Source organism: Falco peregrinus, chromosome 14, assembly GCF_023634155.1.
Source record: "Falco peregrinus isolate bFalPer1 chromosome 14, bFalPer1.pri, whole genome shotgun sequence".
Classification (NCBI taxonomy): Eukaryota; Metazoa; Chordata; class Aves; order Falconiformes; family Falconidae; genus Falco; species Falco peregrinus.
This window is the reverse complement of record NC_073734.1, coordinates 13,970,488-13,994,486: the sequence shown is the minus strand read 5'-3', so window position 1 is coordinate 13,994,486 and position 23,999 is coordinate 13,970,488. Positions and strand designations below refer to the sequence as shown.

General features: G+C 43.7%; 1 protein-coding gene and 1 long non-coding RNA gene across 3 annotated transcripts; one reads left to right on the top strand and one right to left on the bottom strand.

Annotated features, from left to right (window-relative positions):
• Positions 1–4,270: 4,270 nt before the first annotated feature.
• Positions 4,271–16,753, bottom strand: LOC114011646 (uncharacterized). The gene is made up of 4 exons (XR_003553661.2): positions 16,014–16,753; positions 15,096–15,157; positions 10,446–10,506; positions 4,271–9,499 (listed from the first exon to the last, which is right to left on the bottom strand). It is a non-coding gene; the product is annotated as an uncharacterized LOC114011646 (long non-coding RNA).
• Positions 16,754–16,826: 73 nt separating this feature from the next.
• CEBPG (CCAAT enhancer binding protein gamma) lies at positions 16,827–23,999 on the top strand. 2 transcript variants are annotated; one of them, XM_055818520.1, is made up of 2 exons: positions 16,827–16,971; positions 21,859–23,999. In XM_055818520.1, exon 2 carries the CDS (start codon positions 21,969–21,971, stop codon positions 22,419–22,421), a length of 453 nt encoding a protein of 150 aa, XP_055674495.1. In that variant the 5' UTR covers positions 16,827–16,971; positions 21,859–21,968; the 3' UTR covers positions 22,422–23,999. The 2 variants fall into 2 exon arrangements, with proteins under 2 accessions (XP_055674495.1, XP_013153684.2); XM_013298230.3 differs by lacking the exon at positions 16,827–16,971 and adding an exon at positions 17,443–20,605.

Here is a 23,999-nt window from a genome sequence, read left to right as displayed (position 1 = left end):
ACGCAGCAAGCTCGGCCCGTGTCGAGCGCGGACCGACTCCCGGCGTTTACCCGAGATAAACCCGCGTGAGCCGGGTCCCGCTCCCCGCCGGAGCCGGGAAGCCCGGGCGTGTGCCCGGCCCGCGGCCACCCCCCTGGAGACGCCGGTCGCCTTCCCGGCCCCGTGTCCTGGCGGCCTGGGGAAGGCGGTGGGTGCTCCCGCCCCGGGGCCGGGGCAGAGGAGCCGCATGTCTGCCCCCCCCGGGGCAGCCGGCCCCGTCCTGCCGCAGCCCCCGCCGCCGCGGGAGCCCCGGTCTCAGCTGCGGCTCCGCAGGGGTGAGGACGCGGTTTCCTCCTGCCGCCACCCCCGGCAGGCTGCAGGGCAGATGTGCCTGTCCTCCCCTGCACACCTCCCGGGTGCACCTCGGGAAGCCCCGCGGGCATTCAGCTCTGCTGGTCCAGAAGGTCCCTTGGGCACAGAGGAAGGACAACTCAAGGCCGCTGGAGCAGGTGCGGGCTTACAACTGCTATGAGGAGAGTTGCAGAGAAAATTATTCAATCCTAGTGATGACTGGAGAAAAAAAAAAAAAGACAAAAAAAACCCCAAACCCAAAACCCCCACCAAAAGGCAAACGCAACCTGCTACAATTCTTAGTTCTGGATGTTCCAGTAAAACAGAAGCTTGTGACAGTAAAATCCTTGCTCAGAAAGGGTCTGACAGATTCCTTGCAATTAAAAGTAACTGACAAAGTCAAACAGGAAACAAAATTACCACGTACCAGGAACCCATGTTTTTGTACCACACACTGCACATCTGAACCTCTGTTCCGCCACCAAAAAGCAAGGCCAACAGAGTCAGTTGGCTTTTGCCCTCTAGTATGCCCTCAGGAGAACAGATTCTGTGATTACAGCACAGAAACACACTAATTTACAGGCTACAGAATACACTTTTCATTATCAACAGAAAAAAAAATCATTCCTAAATTCTTTTTATATACAGTCAGTATTTTCTGAAAGTATGTGTTGCCTTCACAGTAGCAGCAGTGCCTCACTGGGGTGCTTCAGCGGCCCGTGGGGAGCTGCAGCACTGTCTAAACAACCAAAACACTAGTAAGAACTCTGAACAAAGTCACGATACAGAGGAAAAGCCTCAAGTCTGTGACAGGAGCAAGTTTTGGATGCTTCAGAGTGGAGAGTAAAATGTCCCCAGCTCCACCCAACTGCCCAAATTCTGCTTGTTCAAGTGAACCAACTCCCAGAAAAAGGACAAACCCAGAGACGGACTTTTTGCCTGCTGGGAGAAATATCATCTGCAATAGTAGCTGGTAAGCAGTTTATACTTGGAGCTTCTGAAAGGCTTTATCCGACTCTGAAGTCAGCAGAAACAGGAATAGGCCATGGACATTTAAAATAAAAGGTCAGTGCTGCATGAAACAGCAGAAGCGTATAACTTTGTCATTTAATAACAATACCTACGCCTCTGTACTCTTAAAATGCTCTCACATTTTATAATCATTCTGACATTAAGGCCTAACCACATATTAAAAGAAATTCAAAGTAAATCAGAAAGTTTAGGATCAGATTCCATTCCTAATTACTGTAATTAACCAACAAGTCCCCACAATTTAAGGACTGGTTTGCTCAGTATTTTTTTTTTTTTTACATAGACCACTTTTATCTAAGTTAAGAACTTTTAAATAATCTCTTTTTACACAAAAACAGAAATTCCTGTTCAAATTGTTTTAATATTGTATAAAATGAGGTTCCCAGACTAGGACAAATACAACAATTCTTTGTCTTTTTATTGTCCTGCCTTCTTTGAAGGCAAAATGTTCAGAACCTGATCTTCCCTCAGACGAGCCCAAGTGTGTATTTGCACCTTCACAACAACTGTGACTGATACCAAATATTTCAAATTTTATGTCAACAGAACACTTTTGTTCTTATTGCTTCGGTTACATGTGTCAGGGAGTTAATTTAACTACAAGAGGAAGGATGTGTGTTGCATACTGTGGATCCCTGAAGCTGCGCTGTCAACTCTTGAGGGTGCTATTCTTCCATCTCAAAGCAGATCTCGCTGTCTGGGAGCTAGGGGAGGACGGGGGAAGCACTCCACAATCCAAAACAGCACCAAAAGTCATTTATACGAAGTCAGCTGCACTGGTTGCTGCTAGTAGGGAAGGAAACCGAATAGAAAAACAGAATCGTGGAGGAACGTGAGCATCTATCTGCTTTAAATAAGTGATTTTTATGACTGTGAAGAGCTTTTAATTGCACCACAACACTGAAGTCTGTTCATTGTACCTGAACTTGGCTCCTGTGCTGTTTTCAGGCCTTTGACTCCCATGGGCTGCAAAACAGGTTACCTGGCTACAGGATCCAGGCTGGCTTTATAGGCCGCGTGGGCAGTACAGTGCTCTGCTCCCTGATCCAGCAGCTCAGAATTATGTACAGAACATGGCATGTGGCAGCCCTGTTAAGAATCAGAGTGCTATTACACGTTTATTTTACTACCTCGTTAAACTAGAACATTTCATTGCTACTGACAAAGCTCCAGAGTGTCCTGTTGGCATGTAAAACTTCTTGGGGTGAATGCCAGCACGTCCCAGCTGCTCCTCTCTCCCACCTGCAGAAGGGGTGGGGGGAAAGGAGACAGATTTGGCTAGGGCAGGGATGGGCACTGTGGAGCAGAAAGGACATGTCCTGGGAGTGACAAGGGGACATTACCCTCAGGCTGGGTGTAGTGCTGTGCCCCGAGTGCACCTGGGGAGCAGGCAGGGATGGAGCAGCAGTAGTTTCCTATGCAAATAAAGATCTGGCAATCTAATGTTTTAATTGTTGTGGTGTGACAAAACAAAATCTTGTCCCCTCTCCTGTGTTTTCTGCCCCAGGGAGGGGAAACATAATACTGCACATAAAGGCTGCCACACATGATAATTTTCAGAGGAAAACGCTTCACATGTCAAAGCCTTGCAGACCAGCATACCAGTATGCAGGGTGGTATGACAAGAAGGACCTTGCCTTCAGCTGGGAAAGGCAGCTGGTGACCGATTACCATTTTTGAATTGCAGTTTGGTCCAATGACAGATGATTTACTTAACATTACAGCCTCCCTCCTTTGGAGAAACACTTGTTTACAGCTCCAAGGTGAACTAACCCAAATCCATGCTATCTTCCTCTTCCCTTTTCACATTATTCTCCTTGTCTTCAGGGTCTCTCTGACCATGTCCTCAACCCTTGCTGTCCTTGTGCTCTGCTGACTTCTGGCCCCTCTACTGAGAGCTCAGTGCTTTGCAATTACCAAGCTAGCTGACAGGGAGCAACTTTTCACTTCCATTTGCCTGATTACTGCTCACTTCCATTCAAATGGTGCTCATAACCCAAACTGTTTCCAGCTTGTCACCTGTAATCATGTGCAATCAGTCTGTGAAGTTCTAAGTGGTTTATCTGTTTACAATTTTTGCATAGTTAATGAGCCATTACATACATAGTTCCTCTCTTACAGTTAGGACCATATTTCACTGACCATATTCATGGTGCCCAGAATATTCCAAATGCTTTTCAGATATAGGATTAAGTTCTGTTCCAAAGAACAGACAGTTGAAATATCACCAAAAAAAGAAAAAAAAAAAAAAAAGCACATGATAGTATTGCTCCTCACCTCTCACCATACTGTTTTCTTTTGCAGCATTAGGCCATCACTTTTGCCTTAAGACTTCCCTGGATGATGTTTACAGTTCTCCTACTGTATACATAAATTACTCCTTTGCTCAATATTTGGCCTATCCACAAATCATCCATTCTCTCTCTATTCTTTTAGCTTAGACTAAACAATTATCTTCCTTTTTCACACCTGAATTTACTTTCCAGTCTTCTGTCTACCTTACAAACTTCAGTGGTTTCTCTCATCATGAGCAGTCCATAATTGTTAATTCATTCACGTTTACATCTCCATGGGAGGTGGAGCAGTGTTGTTACTCTCTATTTCACAGCTAGAAAACTGGGAGATGGAATGACTTGTCAAGGCCACCCAAGAAATAAGTAGCAAAGCTAAGAATTTGATCGCTGCTATGTCCTGAGCTAATATCACAACCAATGAGCAAGCAAAAGTTTGACTACTGCTTCCCTACAAATGAAAAACTTTATATTTTTCATACACTTCCTTGCTTTTTTTAATTCTTTTAAATGGAAAAGTTAAATTAGTTTTTATCTTAATATATATTTATTTCTGAATACATCATTCTTTTCTTTTTTGGTTTTTTTTTTTTTTTGCCATTGTATCCTTAAGGGAGCATATACAAAATACAGCTTTTAGGGGCAGAGAGTTCTCGAAATACTCTCTGAAGACTGTAACTCTTAGAATATGGATGGCTACTTTTCATGGCAACATCCAAGATGGGGATCCAAAACCAGAGATCTAACCTCCTTGTAAATCCAGAAAACTGGAACACAACTTGTACCTGTGTTTGCACAGAGGTGACACCAACTTTGGCCATTTAATTTAGATGCTCTCAGAGTGCCTGCTTGAGCTATGCAGGGAACTTAGGCTCACAAATCTCAGTGTCCTCAACTGCACCTAAAACTAGATACCAAAATAACAGCATCTCGATAGTCTTGTCATGCATGAAGTCAGCTGGACTGCACACCTGGGTTAGCATCACTATTTAACAAAGCCATGCCAGTTAGAGCAATAGCATCTCCTCACTTGTATGATTAATTCACTCTGATACCCAAAGCATATTATGATTATCAGCTCTTCCTAAAAATCTAATTTGCAATACTAACTGAAGTAGCAGCTAAGGCTGAATACATATATTGGTAATTGTTCCGGAACACACCTATGTGAACACCGCAATGCAACACTGAATCACACAAGAAGAAAATACCCTTGTTTTTCTATTACACATACATGTGTTCTGACTTTGCATTAATCCTTTGAAAATATTCATGTAGTCATCCTGTAACATTGTTCTTCCAATGCAAAAGGTAGTTTACTGGGCTAAGCATAACTTTGGCAATGTTTAAGGAGACCATGTATAGTAATCCCAAATCATCTGGTTTTCAGAAGGTATATTAACAAAGATGGGCTAATACATTTTGAGAAGGCGACTTAAGCAATGAGAGACCTTACTACTGACTTAAATGTTACTTTTTGCCGACCTCTTTGAGACTTTCAAAAAGAAGATGGTACAGCATGGCTCAGGCTTCATCACACTTTCTAGATAGTTCTTGTATGCACTGTGGACATTATTCTGGGAGTAATTGCAAAAACAAATAAAAAAATTTATATTATGGAAATACCAAAATATATTAGGCACTTTCCAGAAGTATAGAAGGACATCCCTTTGCTACACAAAGAATTTACAATCAGAACAAGATAGGAAAAGTAAGAACGATGGGACTGGAAAGGAAGAGGAAGGCCAGCTTATAAAAATTAAGTCCCATTTCTTAATTATGTATTTTAGCATGTGGCACATCCTGTCACAAAATTTAGTCCCTGATATGGACTAAGTTCTATGTTCTCATCCTCTCTTAACCAACTTTACTCCCCTTTACAGGAGACTGTTACAAGGATCAAAATTAATCTACAGAGTAAAAACATGGTAAAATGTTACATCCTGTAGTATAGTATGGATATGAAAAGTGCATGCTGTTGTTTCACAGATAACACATTGCTGAATCCATGGCAGACTTTGGTGGGATGAGAACTGCATGAGGCCTCTCAGAGAGCTCAAGGATCTGGTGGGCTTTTTACACGCCTCCTAACACTGAAATTATTGTGTGATTCACAGGTCAGACGACAGGATAGTCTCACTATCTAGTAGCTCATAGTTTTTGATTCCCAGCCTGCAAATATTTGATGCTCAAAGTATCTAGGGAATTAAGGACTAAGACCTGGAAATATGAAGACAATACACCTTTGGTGCAACCCTTCTTTTATTAATGTCATAAAGCATTTGACTTCTGTGGCAGAAAGGTCTGGGGTCACACTCAACTCTTATTTTAAAATGTCAGGTTTGATAAGTATTGACTCTATATTATAGAAAGCACTTTTACTGCTTAGTGTGGATGCAGGGAGAAGGAAGAGAGTCACAAGGAAGCTCTGCAAAGTTCTTACAGTCACTCGGTGACATCACCAATGAATCCAAACCATGATCAAAGCAACCACCAGCACCACGGAACAACAGATGCACAAAGGAAGCAAGTCAGAGGCAATCTCAGCTCGGAAATGATCGCAGTTTTGTTATCAGTTTCAAGCTAATAAGACTGATACTTCTGGCATCAGAATTTCCCTGACCCTCCTAAGAATAACCACTGCACAAAGATGTGACTTTAGAGGCAACTTACACTTGGGAGCTGGCATACATACAGTGCTGAAGTCCCCATCTGCAGCGTGTTCACCCTGCCACAGTGATTGCACCTCAAGACTGACCATGTGGCAGGCTGATGGGGCACCAGGTCTCCTGCAGCCACTGGCAGGTGACATGATATGGCCCTTCATTCCCTGCAGGGATTCCAAAAGTCACTTGAAAACATCAGGGAAAGGACCCGGCACTCCTGCCTGCTGAGGTAACACCTATTCTGCCTTCTAAGCCTTCATAGAAAGAAAATTTGCACACAGTAACATTCAGCATCCCAGTCCTGCTCATAAAAGTAAGGAGACATTATTCATTGCTGCCTCAGTTCCACAAGACCTTCATATTTACATTTTTCTGTTCAAACCGGAATCTTACGCTTTAGGTAAAACAAGTCATACGTGCAATAAGAGTTAATCACAAACCAGGTGAGTCTAACAATCAGTAGGTTTTTCCTGAAGGGATCACAGTCCCATAAAAATCCAGAAACTAATGTTGGGAGGTTATAAGGACATTTCAAAGTTTTGGAGGAAAACAGGACTGGCTACCTCAAATTATGATGCCTGGAACAAACGTTCCTTCTGCTTCGTTTTTAAAGGCAGCTGACAGATGAGCTATAGAGTGCTTTAAATAAACATCAGAATTCATATGAAAAAAATCAGAAGACCTCTTTTGATGGCAGTCATAATCTTTTTTATTCATTTAATGGAAGCATAAAAATGATATTTTGCTTGCAGTAACATTTCAGAAAGTGAAAAGCCAGTTAAAGTGCTAGGCTGTTTGCAAGATGTTTTGGTATCTACATCCTCATAAAGCAATGCTGAAAAGGTACTGCCCTTCAGCTAGGAGGTAGCAACAACATCATGTGACTTACATGGCCATATAGTTAATACCAGAGCAAAGTATAATCAAAGCTAATCATTCAGGAAGAGCCGGGACTGGGAGGTTTCTAATTCCAAACAAAAAGTCCTTGCAAACTACATGTCTTTCTAAGTGAAAAATCAACCAGCTATTAATTGGGTTCCCATACTGCAAAAATGTCTATTTTTTTCCTTCTACTCCTGTAATTAAAGATAGGAAATGGGAGTAAGTTTTTGGAGTTTAAATTGCTCACTTTGAATAATTCTTACAGGCCTAAACAATTAAACTAGATGCTAATATTATGCAAATTGCATATAATAATTAATACAAGCATAAAGCCTACGTTCCTTAACAAACCCCAACATTCTATTAATGGGAAATATGAGCAGTACAAACTGCTCACATTTATGACGTAAATGTAGTAAACATAAAGTGAAATTGAACATGGCAAAGTAAAATTTAATTTTAGAAAAATAACTCCTATATATTCTTTAAAGGCAGGGAAAATCTCCAGAGTTTTAATTATATGAGTTGCATGGTTCTAAAAAGAATTCATGCAACATGTTTTAGTGTTGGGTGCTACAGTACTGGACTTTTTTTTACTAAAATATATGATTTGAAAAGGAAAATGAAGATTTAAAACCCCACATGCCACAGAACCCATAGCATGGGGAGGATGAATTTGCCTGCAATCTGACACTTAGCTGTCAAAAGAGAAGGACAGAAAAGTGTAACTCGGCACAGAACCCTGTTGCTCCCTGTCAGAGAAACAATTGCTGACAGTTACCACAGCCGACACAGCTGGTATTTAGGTTGGACAAGACAGTACAGCTGATAGCGGGTCAGTATTTTCCATTTAAAAAGGGGCTATTCCACACCAGCATGTTCTGGGGCCTTTGAGAAAGGCTTAGTAGATGGAATTCATATAACTACGTGCAGGGTTTATGGATCATTTAGATTTAACTTAAGTCATTAAGATATCATTCGCATCTATGGTAGGGTCTAGACCACATGAGAATTACTTTTCTCCTTTATTAATAAACTGGAATAAACATCACTTACCCAGCTCAGGATGTCATTGACAAAAGCCTGAGGCTCCCATTTCCTTCTCTTTTATGGAAGTGCCAGACACTGTGGGCCTCCTAACTATAGCTGCCCCTTGCACATAGCTGTGCAGGCTCAGCTGCTGATTGCTTTGGACGTGCAAAAATTGGTGCCTATATTTTATGGAAGATATTAAGACGTTAAATATGTATGTCCCTATTATGAGAAAAGGCTAAATGTTTAAACTGCGGGAAATCCTGCAGGTAGAGCTCAGATCTCCTGACACATCAGCTACAAACTGAGTCTTCAGGAAGCCAGACTTTGCCCCGGTGCCCTTTGCTGATTTGTTTCAGTGGCCTGACAGCTATTCAGTCAAATCTCCCTTGCAGCACTGAAATACTTCTAGGTCCTTAGATCTACATATTTTAGTCAGGGCTAAAAAAAATTCATCTGGTCGTAGAGTATCAGAACCTGTGACATTTATCAAATTGTAAGCCTACTCAAAACCTTTCCAGAAACCTATTTTAAAACACTCAGAAAGAAAGAAAAAGCAGCATGCTCTTCAGTTTTCCCATAGCTCAGCTACCAATGCTGCTATAGCATGAAGTATCCGAGAGGTGTCTGTGAACTCTCACTACACCTACAGTCACAGGTAGCGTAGCTTCACGTGATGAAAGCCAAAGACATATAGACCGTTTCAGAATATGCTGCAGTATTGTCTCCTGATGCCATACACTAGGGTTGAATAAATGTCCCCACATTAAGACAGTGTTCACACAAATGAAATACTTTGTTATAAACTTTTTTATACTTAAGGCACTGGCATTTGTGCTTGAGGTTTTCCAGTTATTTATAGCACCAGAAAAATGTAACATCCCACGTTAGCCTGTTAGCAGAAAGGTAGTCTGTCATAGCTGGAGTTCTCTGGGACTGGCTGCCTACGTGCATATTCCTGCTAGGAGTACACATACACCCGTGGGCACTCATCCCGTCCTCATTCTGTTCATAGGAAGGAAAAGACCAGCACATGCATTACACCCCTCAGTTTTATCCCACCTGCTGAGTCCCTTAATGTCAAAGGACTTTACACAACAGGAAAAAGAGGATGTGAGGTGAAAGTACACATAAACAATGTACGTCAAAGAATTTCATTTGCTGGTAAGCAAAGTCCTCTTCCCCAACTGACAAACCACATTTCCACCAGGACTGTAGGTGACTTCAAAGCAATGGCTGTACTCCCTGGAGGAGGGCCTCAAAAACCTGGACAAATGATTGTGACTTTTACCACATTCGCTGTGTGCTTTGAAGGTTTCTACAATTGTGTACGCCTTGGTAAAGTCCTCTTTGGAATGTGCGTGTTCAGCAAATATTTGGTATGCAGAGAAAACAGTCTCCAGAGAAGCCACTGTGTTTTAGTAGAGTAAGTCTCTGCCAAGTGGCTGCTGGTATTATGCTGTGGCCAGTGCACACACAGCACTGGGAGTCTACAAGACCAGGTTCAGTATATGTTGAAGTGTTCTGTGTTCCCATCAACTTTTCCTTTGCATGTTACTCTTTTTTGTCCCATATTTTCACAGGCTGTTCCCTTCTAAGTCACCAACATCAACTTTGTTGTAATATTGCTGATCCTGAATTCTCTCCTCGAGTAAAATTCCCAATAATTTCAGTTGGTGTCTTAATTGCATAAGAACTTCTGACCAAATAAATCATGCCTGATGCAGAAAACCCCCACGTGACGGCTAAAGATCTCAGAACAAGGAGTTTCCTCTGTACAAAGATTTGCCGAGTTGGTTTTTAAGGCCAGTGAGGTGCAGAAACATGCCCTCAAAGGACATGCTGGCAATGAAGGGAGCATAAAGCTTCTCCTAACTGTCCAGGGGAAATGTGATCTAGTTACTGCTGTGAGGAGAGAAAACCAGATGAGTCCTTCTCCAGTGACACTGCTGGCCCTGGGACATGGCTTTTTCTACAAATGTGGCTGCAGTGTTTATATTCAATAGAAACCTAGCACTAGGTTGTGTCTAGTAAGTTCACTATGACAGAGATACTCAGGCGCCTGCAAGTGTAAGCGTAATTGCTTTGCTCTTCTGGAAGCCTGTAATATATTAGAAGGTATGCAGAGCCAAAGCAGAGAGCTGTGTCCCACTGTTAGTTTGGAATTTGCTTCCATTTCAGGAGGCAGAAAAAGAAAAAACAGTTAACTCACCAAATGCAGAGAATAAGCTTTCTGGAAGGAGGATGGCACTGTTGAGGTAAGTACTTCTTTTCTGTTGTGGACAAGAGAGAGACTCTACTTGCCTGACCAAAGTATCATGGTCACTGATTATCTAGCACAAAATTCTCCTAGATGTTAGTAGCAGGAGATCAATGACAGACAGGCTGTGATTGCCAAAACACTTTCTCAAACTGTCCTCCCACGCATCTTGTACAATCCAGGCATAACTAACTCATTTTCTATTCACTTCTATGAACAGAGGTGAGGCAGAGTAAACAATCAGATGGACTATCCCCTGACAGGTGACAAGCGCTCAGTTTCTTTTTTCTTTTCAAGTGGCTGTTCATTGAGCTTTTTATGGTACTTCAGAGGTCACATAGGTTGCAGGGAATAAAGCTGTTGATAAGAAAGACGTTTGTGTCCTCATTCTGCCAGCACCATGAGACTGAAGAAGGAACAGAGCTATGCCTCTCCAATTTAATTGCTTTTCTGGAAGGATATTTATTTTAGTTCTGTTCTGAAGAGCCATTTTGAAGTCTGGATAAAATTCATGCCTAAAACTATTTATTCTTCTTGATATCATGTGAATAAGGTAAAGTTCTGCACTAGAGTATAGCCCATGACAAATAATGCCCTAGTAATTATGGGTGGGGATTTTCATGCAGTGACTGATGATGCCTTGGAAAAGAGCCATGGCACTGTGCATTCAGAAGCTAAGCTATCTAAATCCTTGCAGACCTCATTTATGCTTTTGGGAATATAGGACAGGTGTGGCAGTTACTAAACCTGGATACTTGAGAATTCACCTCTTATTCCCAGGTGTGGGCCATTAATTCTCGCTCAGACTTGTTCAGTTCTAACAAGTCTCTTTTGAACCAGATTTCATATGTGCACATATACACACACAATACATAGCATTTTCCTTTCAATCCATTTATCTACTTTGTTTTTACTCATCTTCAGCTATGCAGCCTCACCTTACCTAACATTTTAGATACACATGGCAGCAAACCTCAGTATTGATCAGTGGCAGCGTACAAATCCCTGCCACACTCTGTAGATACCAGAAGACCCGCAGTTTGCATTGTTTAGTGCAATTATTGAAGAAGTTCAGGTAAAACTCAAGCCAAGCCCAAGTTAAACTCACAACAATGGCTATACCAATTTTAATTGGATCACTAGACATCAGAGCAATGCTCAGCACAAACATAGGTTGATAAAAACAGTAAAATCCTGTAAAAACTGTAAAGGAACGTGGCACTCCTTTTTGTTAGATGCTCTTCCAGAAATCTGAACACTTTGGGGCAATGTGACACACCTAGAGCCTCCTCCCAGACCAGGCATTCTTCAGGGACACACTTGCTATTTTCAAACTCAAATACCTACAGGAAGGCTTCTGATTCCATATTATGATATTTCTATAGAAGGTCATAGATAGTAACCTTTGCTCACTTTGAAGGGACTTGTGGCTACTGAGCACTAATGTATATCTGGTCATCTTTATTTACTTAAAATCCATTGGTCATCTTCTAAGCAGTCCTCTGGAACACCATGAAGAGAGGATGATATATGTTAAATTTTGAAAAAGCACACATTTTTGTGACAGTATTTTTACGTGCAGAGAATCATCACAAGACGGCAAAGGATTACTCAGGGTAATGAGATGGCCTTCTATCTGCAGATCCCTCAAGAGGTACTACAAAAATGTTGTGGTATGTTTCTCAGATCAAAGTGCCATCTTGTGAAATAAAACACTGGTACTGGAGAACCTGAGCTGGTTTGGCTTGAAGCACAAATTCCTGACAGCATGAGCGATAAGCATAGGCTGGGTAAGAGTTTCACTAAAAAGCAGATTTTTAATTGACAAGTATTTTGTAGTTATGAAAGAGAAGCCCCTAATATGTGACTGTCAAAGAACCCAGCCTACTAACCAGGATAACATACAAAAACGTGACACTTGCAAAAATGGGCACGCCTTCGCCTACACAGCTAGCTAATTCTAGAAGTGCTAGCTTGACGTTTCTGATTAAAAAGTTTAACTTCCCAATAATGGCATGGAGCAAAAAAATGGCAATTAAGGAATTAAGTCTCAGGGCAAAACTAATGCAGCCTCTACCTAGATGAAACCAGTCCATCAGGAACGAAGTACCAATCCCTCACTTAAAACTACAGGAAATGGGAACAGCCTTAGCCGGAGAGAATTGTTCTATGCAACACCTATAGAAGTGACAGCTTGTATTTCTAGTAAAAGTGATCATCGATACATTAGTTTTCTCAGATACTGTAAGATTTCCGTGTCAGCCTGATTCATTTTCCTATCACCCAATAGCTTGCTGAAGATGGGGGGAGGGAAGAGTTGTCTGCTTTTCCTTTGTCCTCCTCCATTTGAGAAACATCCCCTTTATTCTGCCCATGTAATTGAGTTAATCTTTTTTCAGAAGCCAGTATGAGTAACTTTAGATATCTGAATAACTTTAATATTTTGGTAACTGCAAATAAGGGAAGTAGTACTGGAAGGTGCAGAACTAGAAATGGGAAATACTTAGTTGTGAGACTTATTAGCTGCACAGAGAGAAAGAACAAAGGCATTGGATTTTTCCTGTAAATGAACTCCAGGCAGTGTTACAATAAAATGGATGTTAGCTATTAGAGCAGAATGGCTCCTTTCTTTACTTAGCATTTTCTAGAACAAAAGCGCTGTAACTTTCCAAGCCTATAGTGAGTCAGTGCTAGAATTAGAAGTACGATCCTGAAATAGCAGTCACCGCTAAGCAATGTTTCCCCTCCTTTCTCTTCACCTATTCAAAAAGGCTACCTCTGACAAATCACCTATTAATAGACAAATTTCTATCATCTGAATTACTAAATCAGATTGAAAAAACCACTCAAAAAATCTGTGTTTAACATACATCATCTTTTTCAAACAGATGGAGGTATCCATAATGCTTTTCCTTTCTGAATTTTATTTTTTTCCAAATACAGCCAGATTCCTGATAAATGAAACCCAGCAATCCTTCTGCTTTCTGGAGCTTTTGTAACCTCAGCTCTGCAAAACTTTGATTTCTAACAGTAGGATTTTGGTCTTGGTGCAGGTCAGTCCTGAATGTAAAAAAGTAATTCTTGTAATACCAAAATGTAAGGGTTATTAAGGGAAAGGAGGTTTGCAATAATAAGATTAGGGGAAATCTCTATTACAGACTTTGTATTTCTGGGATATTCCTGAATGAATGTGATTTGCTTGGTGATCATAAGGAATGTAATCATGTTCAGACAGTCTTTCTATCCAGTTTTGAACAAATCTGGGTTGAGAGAATAGTGGTAGCAGTCACCAAGAAAAGGTTTTAATTTTGTCATAATTCAGTGCATTTGCCTTCAAATACAATAACACACTGTACATCACAGCCTGGAATGGTGTGGTTTTACCTAAGGGGCCTATTTATTTCTAGTTGTAAAATATATATACAAATACATTAATTTTTCTCTCTTCTAAATCACTGGAAAGGAAATGACTGACTGCTCATCTAGAAGAATTCAAAGGCTCATTTCATTCAAAGGATGTCAGTCAGACCAAAGGTAAAAACTACACAGTAGCATCATGTGAGAAAAGTAAATTAACAGAAATGTGCAAGTCTGAAGTAAAAAAATCCAGTGAAGGTTTACCCATGAGGGAAATAAAGGCAAAGAACTGAATGCTTACAGGAAAATATTTTTTTTAAATGTAGGTTGTAGTCCAGGGTGTTTGTATAGGTTTTATTTTAGGACAAAGAAATAATTGCCCATGAAGACAGGGGTAACACACATAAACAGTGGAATCAGACAACAGAAGTGATTCAGTGACAAAATAATTTTCACACTGTAAGTGGAAGGCTGTGGAGAACCTCTTAAATGTTTTTATGTAAGTGTTAAGGGAACACTTCTGCCTCCAATTCCCACAGTTTCTATTCCCTCGATAGCCTTTCTGCCTCTGAGATTTGCTATATATTACTTGAAGATGCTGAATATCTGTGTAATTTTTTTTTTCCAGGGACTAAAGCCTTTAAAGAACTATGAGACTGGATTATGCACATGAAAATAAGATACTATTACAATATTATGTATAGTTGTATAGGTAGACTGCTGCTATAGGAACACATCCAGAATCAGAATGAAAAGGACTCCACCCCAGCAGGGACCAGCCTGCTCGTGGCACCCGACTCCAGAGCTACTGTACAGCTTGTAACTTGTAAATAAGCAGGTAAACTATGTATTTCAATGCCACATCTCAAGAGCACTTGGCCATATATTTCTGTGATTACTTTTTACATCACTTCTATCATATTCTATTTTTACTATAACACTGTGGGGAAAAAAACCCAATATCCTCCAAACACTGAAGTACGCTGTGTGATGGTTTTCCTGTAATAGGGTACAATGCCAACCAAGTGCTGGAGCGCCTTACATGCATGGAATTATGTGTGAGCTTTAATGTTTAAATAATCAGACTCTATGAGAATAAGTTGGTCTACATTTTATTTTCTTCAGCTTTCTTTGATGAGGATTAATGAATGAATAGTCATAAAGTGCTCTAAAACCCTAGGAAAGCACTCTAAGAGCACACATTTACTTAACTATTGTGAGCAAAGGATAATGTTTAATGCTTACCTGGAATTTCGCTCTAGCTGTAGATGGATGAGTCATTGTCACAGAAAATGTAACAGTTTCAACTAAGAGGCAGAAAAACATTAGAGATGTTAAAGCAAATACTTGATGACTGACAAGGAAAAGTGTCTTCATGGTAATGAGCTGAGTAAAACTGTTTGCCCAGACTAATCCTCAGAATTCTTCTGCAAATGTGGTTTATTTTCCACAGGGCTTTACAAAAACAACACCCCCCCACCCACCCAACAGCCATAAAAATGGCAAATACAAATAATTCTATCTACGTTACCGAGCTCTGCAACTCTGCTTACAAACTTTTTTTAACCAAAAAAATTAATGTTTACAAGTATTTTTTTTTCACTTCTTTTGCAGACACAAAACATTTCCCAAGCAGGTCTACATGCTAAACTGGAGTGGCATACAGATTGGCACTTTTCCCACATTGCTTTTTTCACTGCCTGCACACCTAAACTTGTTCAAAACTTGCTTACACTGCCAACCAACGATTTTCACAACTGCCCAGTGCAAATACACACACCTTTGTACTGAAGCGTGTATTTCCCATTTGAAGGGATATAAAGGCATCCTGTGCACATACAACTTCAACTGCACGCACATCTATTTCTACACTGTGCTTGTTTAGGCAGAGCTAACATGATGTGAACTAAAGTGCCTGGAAAATGCTAAGGGCCAAAAATTTTCTTTTCTACAAGGGAAGTATTTTATAACAACAAACATGTACCTGTGAATCGATGCATAATCTTCCTATGGCATTTAACTCTATGATCTACATATGCCCTTACTTGCCAGTATCTTTTGATTTTTTTTTTGGTACATTTGCAAAGGAAAATTAACTAATAATCTATGGAATTTGCCATGATTTCTGTTGTCAAGAGAACAGTTAAAATCTTCATTTGTCACCTTCGGTATTGCTTCCACCTGTATCTCACAGCATCCTACAGAGGCAAACCACACAGCAGCTAGACCGAGATGGAAATATACCACCAGGTGTTAATTAACAGCCCAGGAACAATTAGGAGATGCCAATCAGCACAGAAACGAAACACGACCTACTCCGCTGCCCGCGGGGCCCGGCCGGTTCCGTGCCAGCCGCCCCCGGGAAAGCGCCCAGGCGGGCCCGGGACTGCTCCTCTCTCACGGGGGCCGGGAGCGAGCTCCCCCCGCTGCCTGAGGGGGTGTACCGGGGGAACAAGGGCTCGGCCGCCTCCGGGGGAAGGCCTTGGGCCCACCTGGAGGTGCCGCGGGGCTCCCCGGCCCGCAGGGGGCAGAGGGCCCACTCGGCTCCCCTCAGGCCGCAGGGGACACGGCCGCCCCGCTGCCCTTCCCGCCAAACCGCGCGGCGGGAAAGGCGGCCCCTCACACCTGCGCAGCCCCCGCCCCGCTGCACAGGGGAAGATGGCGCCGCCGGCTAGGCCCGGGCGCGGCCAGCCGTGCAGCGAGGTTTCCCTCCACCCCGGCCGCAGCAGCGCGACGGCGGCGCTGAGCCTGGGAGAAGCCGTGACGGGCCTCGGGCCGCCGGGCTCCCGAGGGGGCGGGCGGGGCCGGCGCCGCCCCGCGCGGGCAGGGCACAGCCCCACGGGACACGCACCCGCCCCGCGGCAGGGGGGGAGCGACAGCCCCCCGCACGGCCTCGCCCAGTAAGAGTGCCGGCGGCCCGATTGGCCGCGGCGGCTGCCAATCCGGGCGGCTATTGCATCACCGCGGCGGCCGGCGGGGCGGCGATTGGCGAGGGGGCGGGCGGAGCGGCTGGTGTCGCAATCGCCGCTCGCCCGCACGCCACACTTTAAAGAAAGAGGCTCGGGCCCGGCCCGGCCCCTCCCGCCGCCGCCACCGCCACCGCCCGCGCGCGCCGCCACAGGTAAGCGCGGCCGGGCGGGGGGCGGCGGCGGGGGGGGGGCCGGGGGGCCGCGCCGGCCCTCGCCCGCCTCCCTCCCGCCGTGTCGCAGCGGGTGCCGAGGCGGGCGCCGCGCATGGGAGCGCATGATGCAATCGGCGGGCGGCCCTGGCTCCCCTCCCCTTCCCTCCCCCGGTGAAGTCACGGCTTGGCAGCGCCGGGCAGCCCCGCGCCCCGCTCGGGCGGGGGAGGAGGAGCAGCGCGGCCGCCGACGGGCGGCCCCCGGGTCGCGGTCCACGGGGAGGGCGGCGGCGGCGATGCCGCGGGCCCGTTGGGGAGGGGCGGGCCGGGCCCGGGCCCGGGCCCGGGCCCCGCCGGGCCTCCCCGCCCCGCCGCCGAGGCAGCGGGGCCGGCCGGGCGTTACGGCCCGTCCTCCGGCGCCGCGGCCGTTGACGATCGCGCCCGGCGCCGGGCAGGGCCGGCCAGCGGGACGGGACCTCGGCGGTGCCGCTCACCGCGGCCGGGAGCGCGGCAGGCCGCGCTGCAGCCCCCGCGCTCGCTTCCCGCTGCCCGGCGGGGTCTGAACCCTTTGGCAGTTCGCTCTGGTTCCCAGGCAGTTCTGACAGCTCCCGAGCAGCTCCCAAAACAGCGCTGTCCCGGACAGCCCGACGTGGGCTGGAGCTCCGGCATCGGGTGGGAGTTAGCGGTCACCATAGACCAGTCGGTGCCCCCCTCAGTCAGTGGTGCCGGGCGGGTTATAATGCCTCTTAAGAAGGTATAAACGTTCATAATTAGAAAAACCTTTAGGCTCTAAGGAATTAGTTCATCTTTAGAAATAGCCACCTTCGTTATAATTAAAAATACAGAGTCAAATCGGTACCTCTGTGCGGATTGTTTGCAGTTCTGTCATCAACACTGCCAGCCTGCAATTAAAATACAGACTTCAGATGTTCCAAGCACATTTCTTATAAGGATGCTGGAGTGCATTTTTCTTGTAAGGCGTACAGGGAAAAAATGGAGATTCTGAGAAAAATACAGGAGAGTGATGTTGTCAGCTGTGGCAACAGCTGGTAGGTTTGAGCTACCTAGCCTCAAAAAAGTTGGTACGTGAGAATTGTCATTGACTTACTCACTGGCCTGTGAGAGTGTGCAGGAAGCCATGCAGGAGTGGGCCTTCCCCATGTTCAGCAAAGGGATGCCTGGAGGCTTATGCTGTCTTTCTTTGTACAAGGTCATCTGGATTTAGAGCCAGATCCTACTTGGGGTATTCCTACTGAAATTAAAAGAGAAGTGAGGTCACCTACTGCTGTTCAGGTTGGGACTGATTTTGCATTAGACAAGACAGCTGAGTGAATTTGTGCAATTAAGTCATTCTGAGTAATGATCAGAATCAACACAGTCACATCTCCAAAAAGGAGCAGAGAGAAGCACTTTGTGTGTTTTTGCTGCTAAGTAAAAAAAAAAAATAATGCTGACTTTAATTAACAAAATGCATCTTTTGTTTTTTGCCAAAACAAACATTTGGAAGTTTAATTTTTTAAACTTTTTTTTTGTGTGAAAGCAAAGATAATGAAGGTCTCGATTTACTTGGGAGTCTCTGTGGTCCCTGAGGAGCAGTCAGATTGTAAGAAACATCTCTTTGCCTGAGAAGACACCTCTGAGTTACCAGTTATTATGCTGTAGTGGGTGGCCAGTTGGTGGCCCAAGGAGAGAACAAGGCAGTTCTAACTGGCCACTGGAAACACTACCATGTGCTGGGTGGAACCAGCCTAGGGCTGTCGCTGAGCTCAAGCTAATGAGCAGCTTTATGGGAACAAGATGCTTGGAAACTCGGCTGGCTTTCCAAGGAGCTGCCTCTTGCTGCACGGGCACTCTCATCCATTCACAGGAAACCAACCTGTTTGTGGAGAGGAGCAGAGCAGCTGCGTTTGTGTGGCATGGTGTCTGAGAAATGAACTCTGAAACCCATCTGCCTTCCTACTCTCATAGCCTCTCCCAATTACCGTGTCCTTTACCTCACCCTTCTTGAGAGCCCCTTCTGCACGTGTCTCACCTGCTACCTTTAAATCTCGCAGTATTCCCTGAAGGATGCCTCACAGCACCTGTCACTATCCAGGGTATCCTCCCCTCTTGTTGTTCTGTTGAAGAACTGACAATTGGAAATAGGGATCCAGCCTCCAAATAAATGGGGGAGCCTCAGCTGTTAATACTCCTGGGTTATCTGTGATGCGGTACAGTTAGTGCTACTTGCTTTGCATAAATATTAGTTGGAGCAGGACAGGAATCCAGGTGTCATCTCTCCCACGTAAGAGTTCTGACCATCAGGCCAGATAAGAGCACGTCTCACTCAAGAGATGGTTATTTGACGTAAAACTGATCAGTTGCAGTGGGAGGGAATTGAGGGAGATCTGTTCTAGCAGGGCTGGAATGCTTGCTTGAGAGGCGTGACACTGGCTTATCTTCTCTGCTCGTATCTGCGTACTGCCTAACTAAAATTTTCCATTAAAATTCAGTTTAATGGAACAAGTAATTTTTCCTTTCAGGTACACGGGAATTTGAGAGATCTGAAGGGAATGGTTAAAGCAATGTTAAGTAGTTTTGACAGCACAGAGAGAAGCAGCACGTGGAACCTAGTGCTGTGAAGAAACCTGTTACACGTTGGGGGCAGGATGTGTAGTATCTCAGGAAGCACAAAAAGCAGGTCTAACAGACGTATATACTCTGAAGGCTGCAGAAATCTTGTATTTAAAAATAAATCTGAAACAAAGCCAGTATATGCTCCCAAGAGGAGCATACGGTTGCATCTTTACTAAAAATGTCTGTGCAATCACACAGGCATGGCTACAACTGGCCCTGCCAGTCTGGTATCTGTGCACTGTGACACCTTGTCAGCTGTATATTCAGTTTAACTGCTGAACCAACTTGCTTTTTCAGTCAGAATCTGAAACTTAAATGTGGTTTGCAAAGTTGCTTTAAGAGTTGAAATCAAGAAAGTACTAAATGCAAAGGTTAGGCGCATGTATATATATAGATTTTAGTTATACAAATGCCAAAAAGAGTTGATGGTTGGTCTCCCTCTACCCTGAAATACGCAAATGAAGATATTTCTTGATAGGAGAGGTGTGGGTGTACTCACACATCTTCTCCACTTGTTTTAAGTGAGAAGATTTCTTGGTGACAGAGAAAGTTGATTTTTAATAACGTTCAAGCCAAACTTACCAGGCTTTTCTGTGACTTTTACTGAACCACACTCTGCAGCTGCATATTGTTCTGGCTTCCTCATGGAAGAAAATTTGCAATTGATCTAGACCGTAGAATTTTAACCTTTTTAATGATACCCTAGCAGAAGGTACAACAGCAACTCAGACTGCTAAGAAAAACAAGAACAGTAACAGCTGATGAACCCATGAGTTTAGAATGCCCAGTTACACGCAGCAGCTTGTTTACAAACATCTCACTACATCCATTCATCAGCTAGGCACAGGAGTACAGTCATTCCTGTCTTGTGCTCTTGCTGATGGAAGCCATAATCTGTGGGTTGGACGCTGCCGATGAGCATTGCCCACTGACTTCAACCGCTTGTTTTCCCAGCGGGTCCTCTTGAGGATGAGCAAGGAGGACATTGAAGACTGCCTGTGTGATACTGCATGTATGTGCGGTAAGAGCATAGGGCTGCACCGCTGCAGTGCAGTCAGATCTCGGGAGTAGGATTTACACCAGTTAGATGCTTTTCTTTAACAAGACAAGAAATCACCACTTGTTTGACTGATCGCTGAGTACTTTTCATTGGAGCCATAGGTAGGTGTTTCAGGAACTTAGAACAACCCTGCTGCCCTTCCCCTCTTCTCTCCCAGACATTTAGGAGGTCATCCTGTGAGATGGGAAGAGAAGGAATCTGCTGTTAGCTTTGCTAGGGCCATGTCCCTGCAACAGCTGTGGTAGAGTCCTTTGTGTGCTACGGGTAGGGTTAGGAACAGGCTGACCTCAGCAGTGGGAGAACGTCAGTCAGGTGAGAGGGTGTCCTGCTTGTCAGACCTGTTTTATCTGCTGGAGAGTGGACAATGACCAGTGCAGGAGCTACAGCAGGTGATGAATCAGCTGTGGCTGCTGTCTTCCTATGAATGGCAACAATCCTCTCTGCTGTGTAGTGATTTTCACATTGTCATCACCCTGCATTCCTGTCCCACCTGCTTGTTACAATACCATTACAGGCTTAGCTTGTCTTACCTTGCTTGTTGTTGAATGAGTTCCTTTTATGTCACTCAGTCACAGCCTTTGCAGCACACTACCTTTTTCCATAAATTAGTTTTCTCCACTCAGTACCAGTGAGACCTTAAAACAGTCCTCAATTTGGGCATCATCTTGAAAAGCAAGTGCTGCAAGATGATCCAAGGAAAGGTGGACAGTCGGAGCACCTTCACTCCAGAGGAAAAAAAAAAACAACAGACCAGGGGGGAAATCTGTCTGTGCATACACCCAGAGAGATGGTCTGAAGAGGACAAGGATCAAGTACTCCTGTTGGTCAAGAGTCAGGCTGCTAATAGGTTTAAGCTGCAGAAGGAAAACTCCAGTCTGAAAATTAAGAAAATTATATAACTGGAGGAAAAGTTAGACGGTGGAACCTGTTGCCAAGACAGAGGTTGTGAAACTGGAGATATTAGAGGCTAGGCTAGACACCCATCCATCAGGGATGGCTTTGGAATAACTCAGTAAAGCCAGCGAACAATGCAGACAGCTTGACTAGATGACCCAGTAACAGTCCCTTCCAATCCAAATACGTTTGAGAGGCGTCTGAAATGTAGTTGGCAGCTTGTCTGCTTCCAGCACAGTTATGATGTGTTGTTGCCAGATGTACCATCAGTACCTTATGCTGAAGCCAGCACCTTTAATGCCATGTTTTTTTCCTACTAGGTTCACCTTGCCCTTAATCCATGTGAAGACCTGTTGGAATCGCCTTCAAGAAACGTAACAGCTTTCAGTCTCCTAATAAATTCTTTTGTGTCCAAGAAGAGCCTGTCCAAATGAGCAAGACATCCCAACAGAACACTGCTACAGATGCGAACGGAGTAAGCGTGATTCACACCCAAGCACACACCAGTGGTTTGCAGCAGGTTCCCCAGCTGGTGCCCGTTAGTCCTGGTGGTGGAGGCAAAGCTGTGCCTCCAAGCAAACAGGGAAAGAAAAATTCCTTTGTGGATAGAAACAGTGACGAATATCGTCAGCGCAGAGAGCGAAACAACATGGCAGTGAAAAAGAGTCGGCTAAAAAGCAAGCAGAAAGCACAAGATACATTGCAAAGGGTCAACCAGCTCAAAGAAGAAAATGAACGTTTAGAAGCAAAAATTAAGCTCCTGACCAAGGAGCTGAGCGTACTGAAAGACTTGTTCCTTGAGCACGCGCACAATCTTGCAGACAATGTGCAACCTGTTGGCACTGAAACCACCACAACAGATCCAGAAAACAATGGACAGTAGACACTGTTGCAGCCTTACGAAATGAACTCTTGAGGTGCAGCTTGTCTGCGATGCCCATACAGTAACCAAGCAAAAACTCTGTTCTAACTATCATTTCATGGAAATTTTCTTCTTTTTAGGTTTAACACTGAAGATTTGATACAATTAAACCAGAAACTGCTTAGGGTATTTGTTTAAAATATTTTTCTCCTCTAGAAGATTTATCTAATAAATGCAGATCTAAATTCATTGTCAACAAGGAGCTTAGTATTAGGGAAATAGCATTTTCACAGAAATGTTCGCTTACCTTCTTAGAGTTTGCATAACAGAAGGAATCCAGCAGGATGGTTCACTGTAGTATCAGAACCTTGTAATTGGATACAATGTTTTCAAAATACCTTTTACTGTATTTAAACCCTTTGTTTTCTTCATTACATATTACAAAACTGCAAAGGCCGTGGAGGGTGTTTGCTTTCCTCTCTGGTGGACTACTTTAAATATGTAGAGCAGGTCCTACAAAGTACCACTTAGGTCTTTCCTGTCCAGTTAGTTAATGGGGAAGGTTTAGTAATAGTGAGCTGGGATGCTTACTAGTGTTTTCTAGAAAAATAGCAATATACTATGATGATACATACAGGCAGTTGGCTTCCAAATGGCAAATCAGTCTGAAGCATCAGTTACAAGAGGTAAAGCAGCACACTGACAAAGCCTTGTAAGCCTGTGTTCACATTGCTCACATGGTGACTGGGGCCTTATGAGAAGAAGATTTTAGTTTTCAGTAAATGTCAAAATGCTACCAAAAAACTGTGCTCTGCAAGATTGCATTCTTGCTGGGGTGCAGGTATCAGGGAGAACAAAATGTGCAGCTTGGCTAGGCAGTCAAAGGGGTAAGACAGCATCTGTTCAGCCAGAATGTATGGATCACTGGTCACTGACGTTTGTTTTGATGGCTGTTCAGATTTGCCGCGAAGATCTTATAGAAATTGACAGTCATTAAAAAAATAAATGCCCCTAGTTTGAATAACTGATTCAGTGGAATTTCTATAGCCACCATACAGTTGTGTGAAGGAGTATCTTCGGTCTTGTTTTATTTTCATAAAAGTTTTCTATAGCAACTTTTTTAATGCTAGTGCTAAGTCTTTGCCACGATCCATAATGCAGTGGTATGTACTATATTGAGGATTTAAACAATAAAAGTGAAGCAGGACCTTTGATGTAACCTTAATTTATTTTCATTTTTAAGTATTTCATTGATGGTATGGTTGTGTTACATTTAACTTGTGTGTCTGGCTAGTGGATTAGTACACTTGGTTTCCTTCCTACACTACCTTTTTCCATAGATTATTTTGTAGGATGCTTGTTTGCCTTGTATCTGTACTTAGGAAGAGAACCTGGATAGGATCTCTATGAAGATGCTGTTAGAAAATGAAACCTTGAAAAGTTCTTTTTGAATTTAAACTTTTTAATACATGCGGAAAACTTCTATGGATTGTTTTGGATTATGGTAGTCTTTTTACAAAGATATGTTTTTTGGTTCTAGCTGCAGCTTAAGTAGGTAGGGTTGAAATATCAGAAGCTAATAAAAACCTTTTGCTTCTA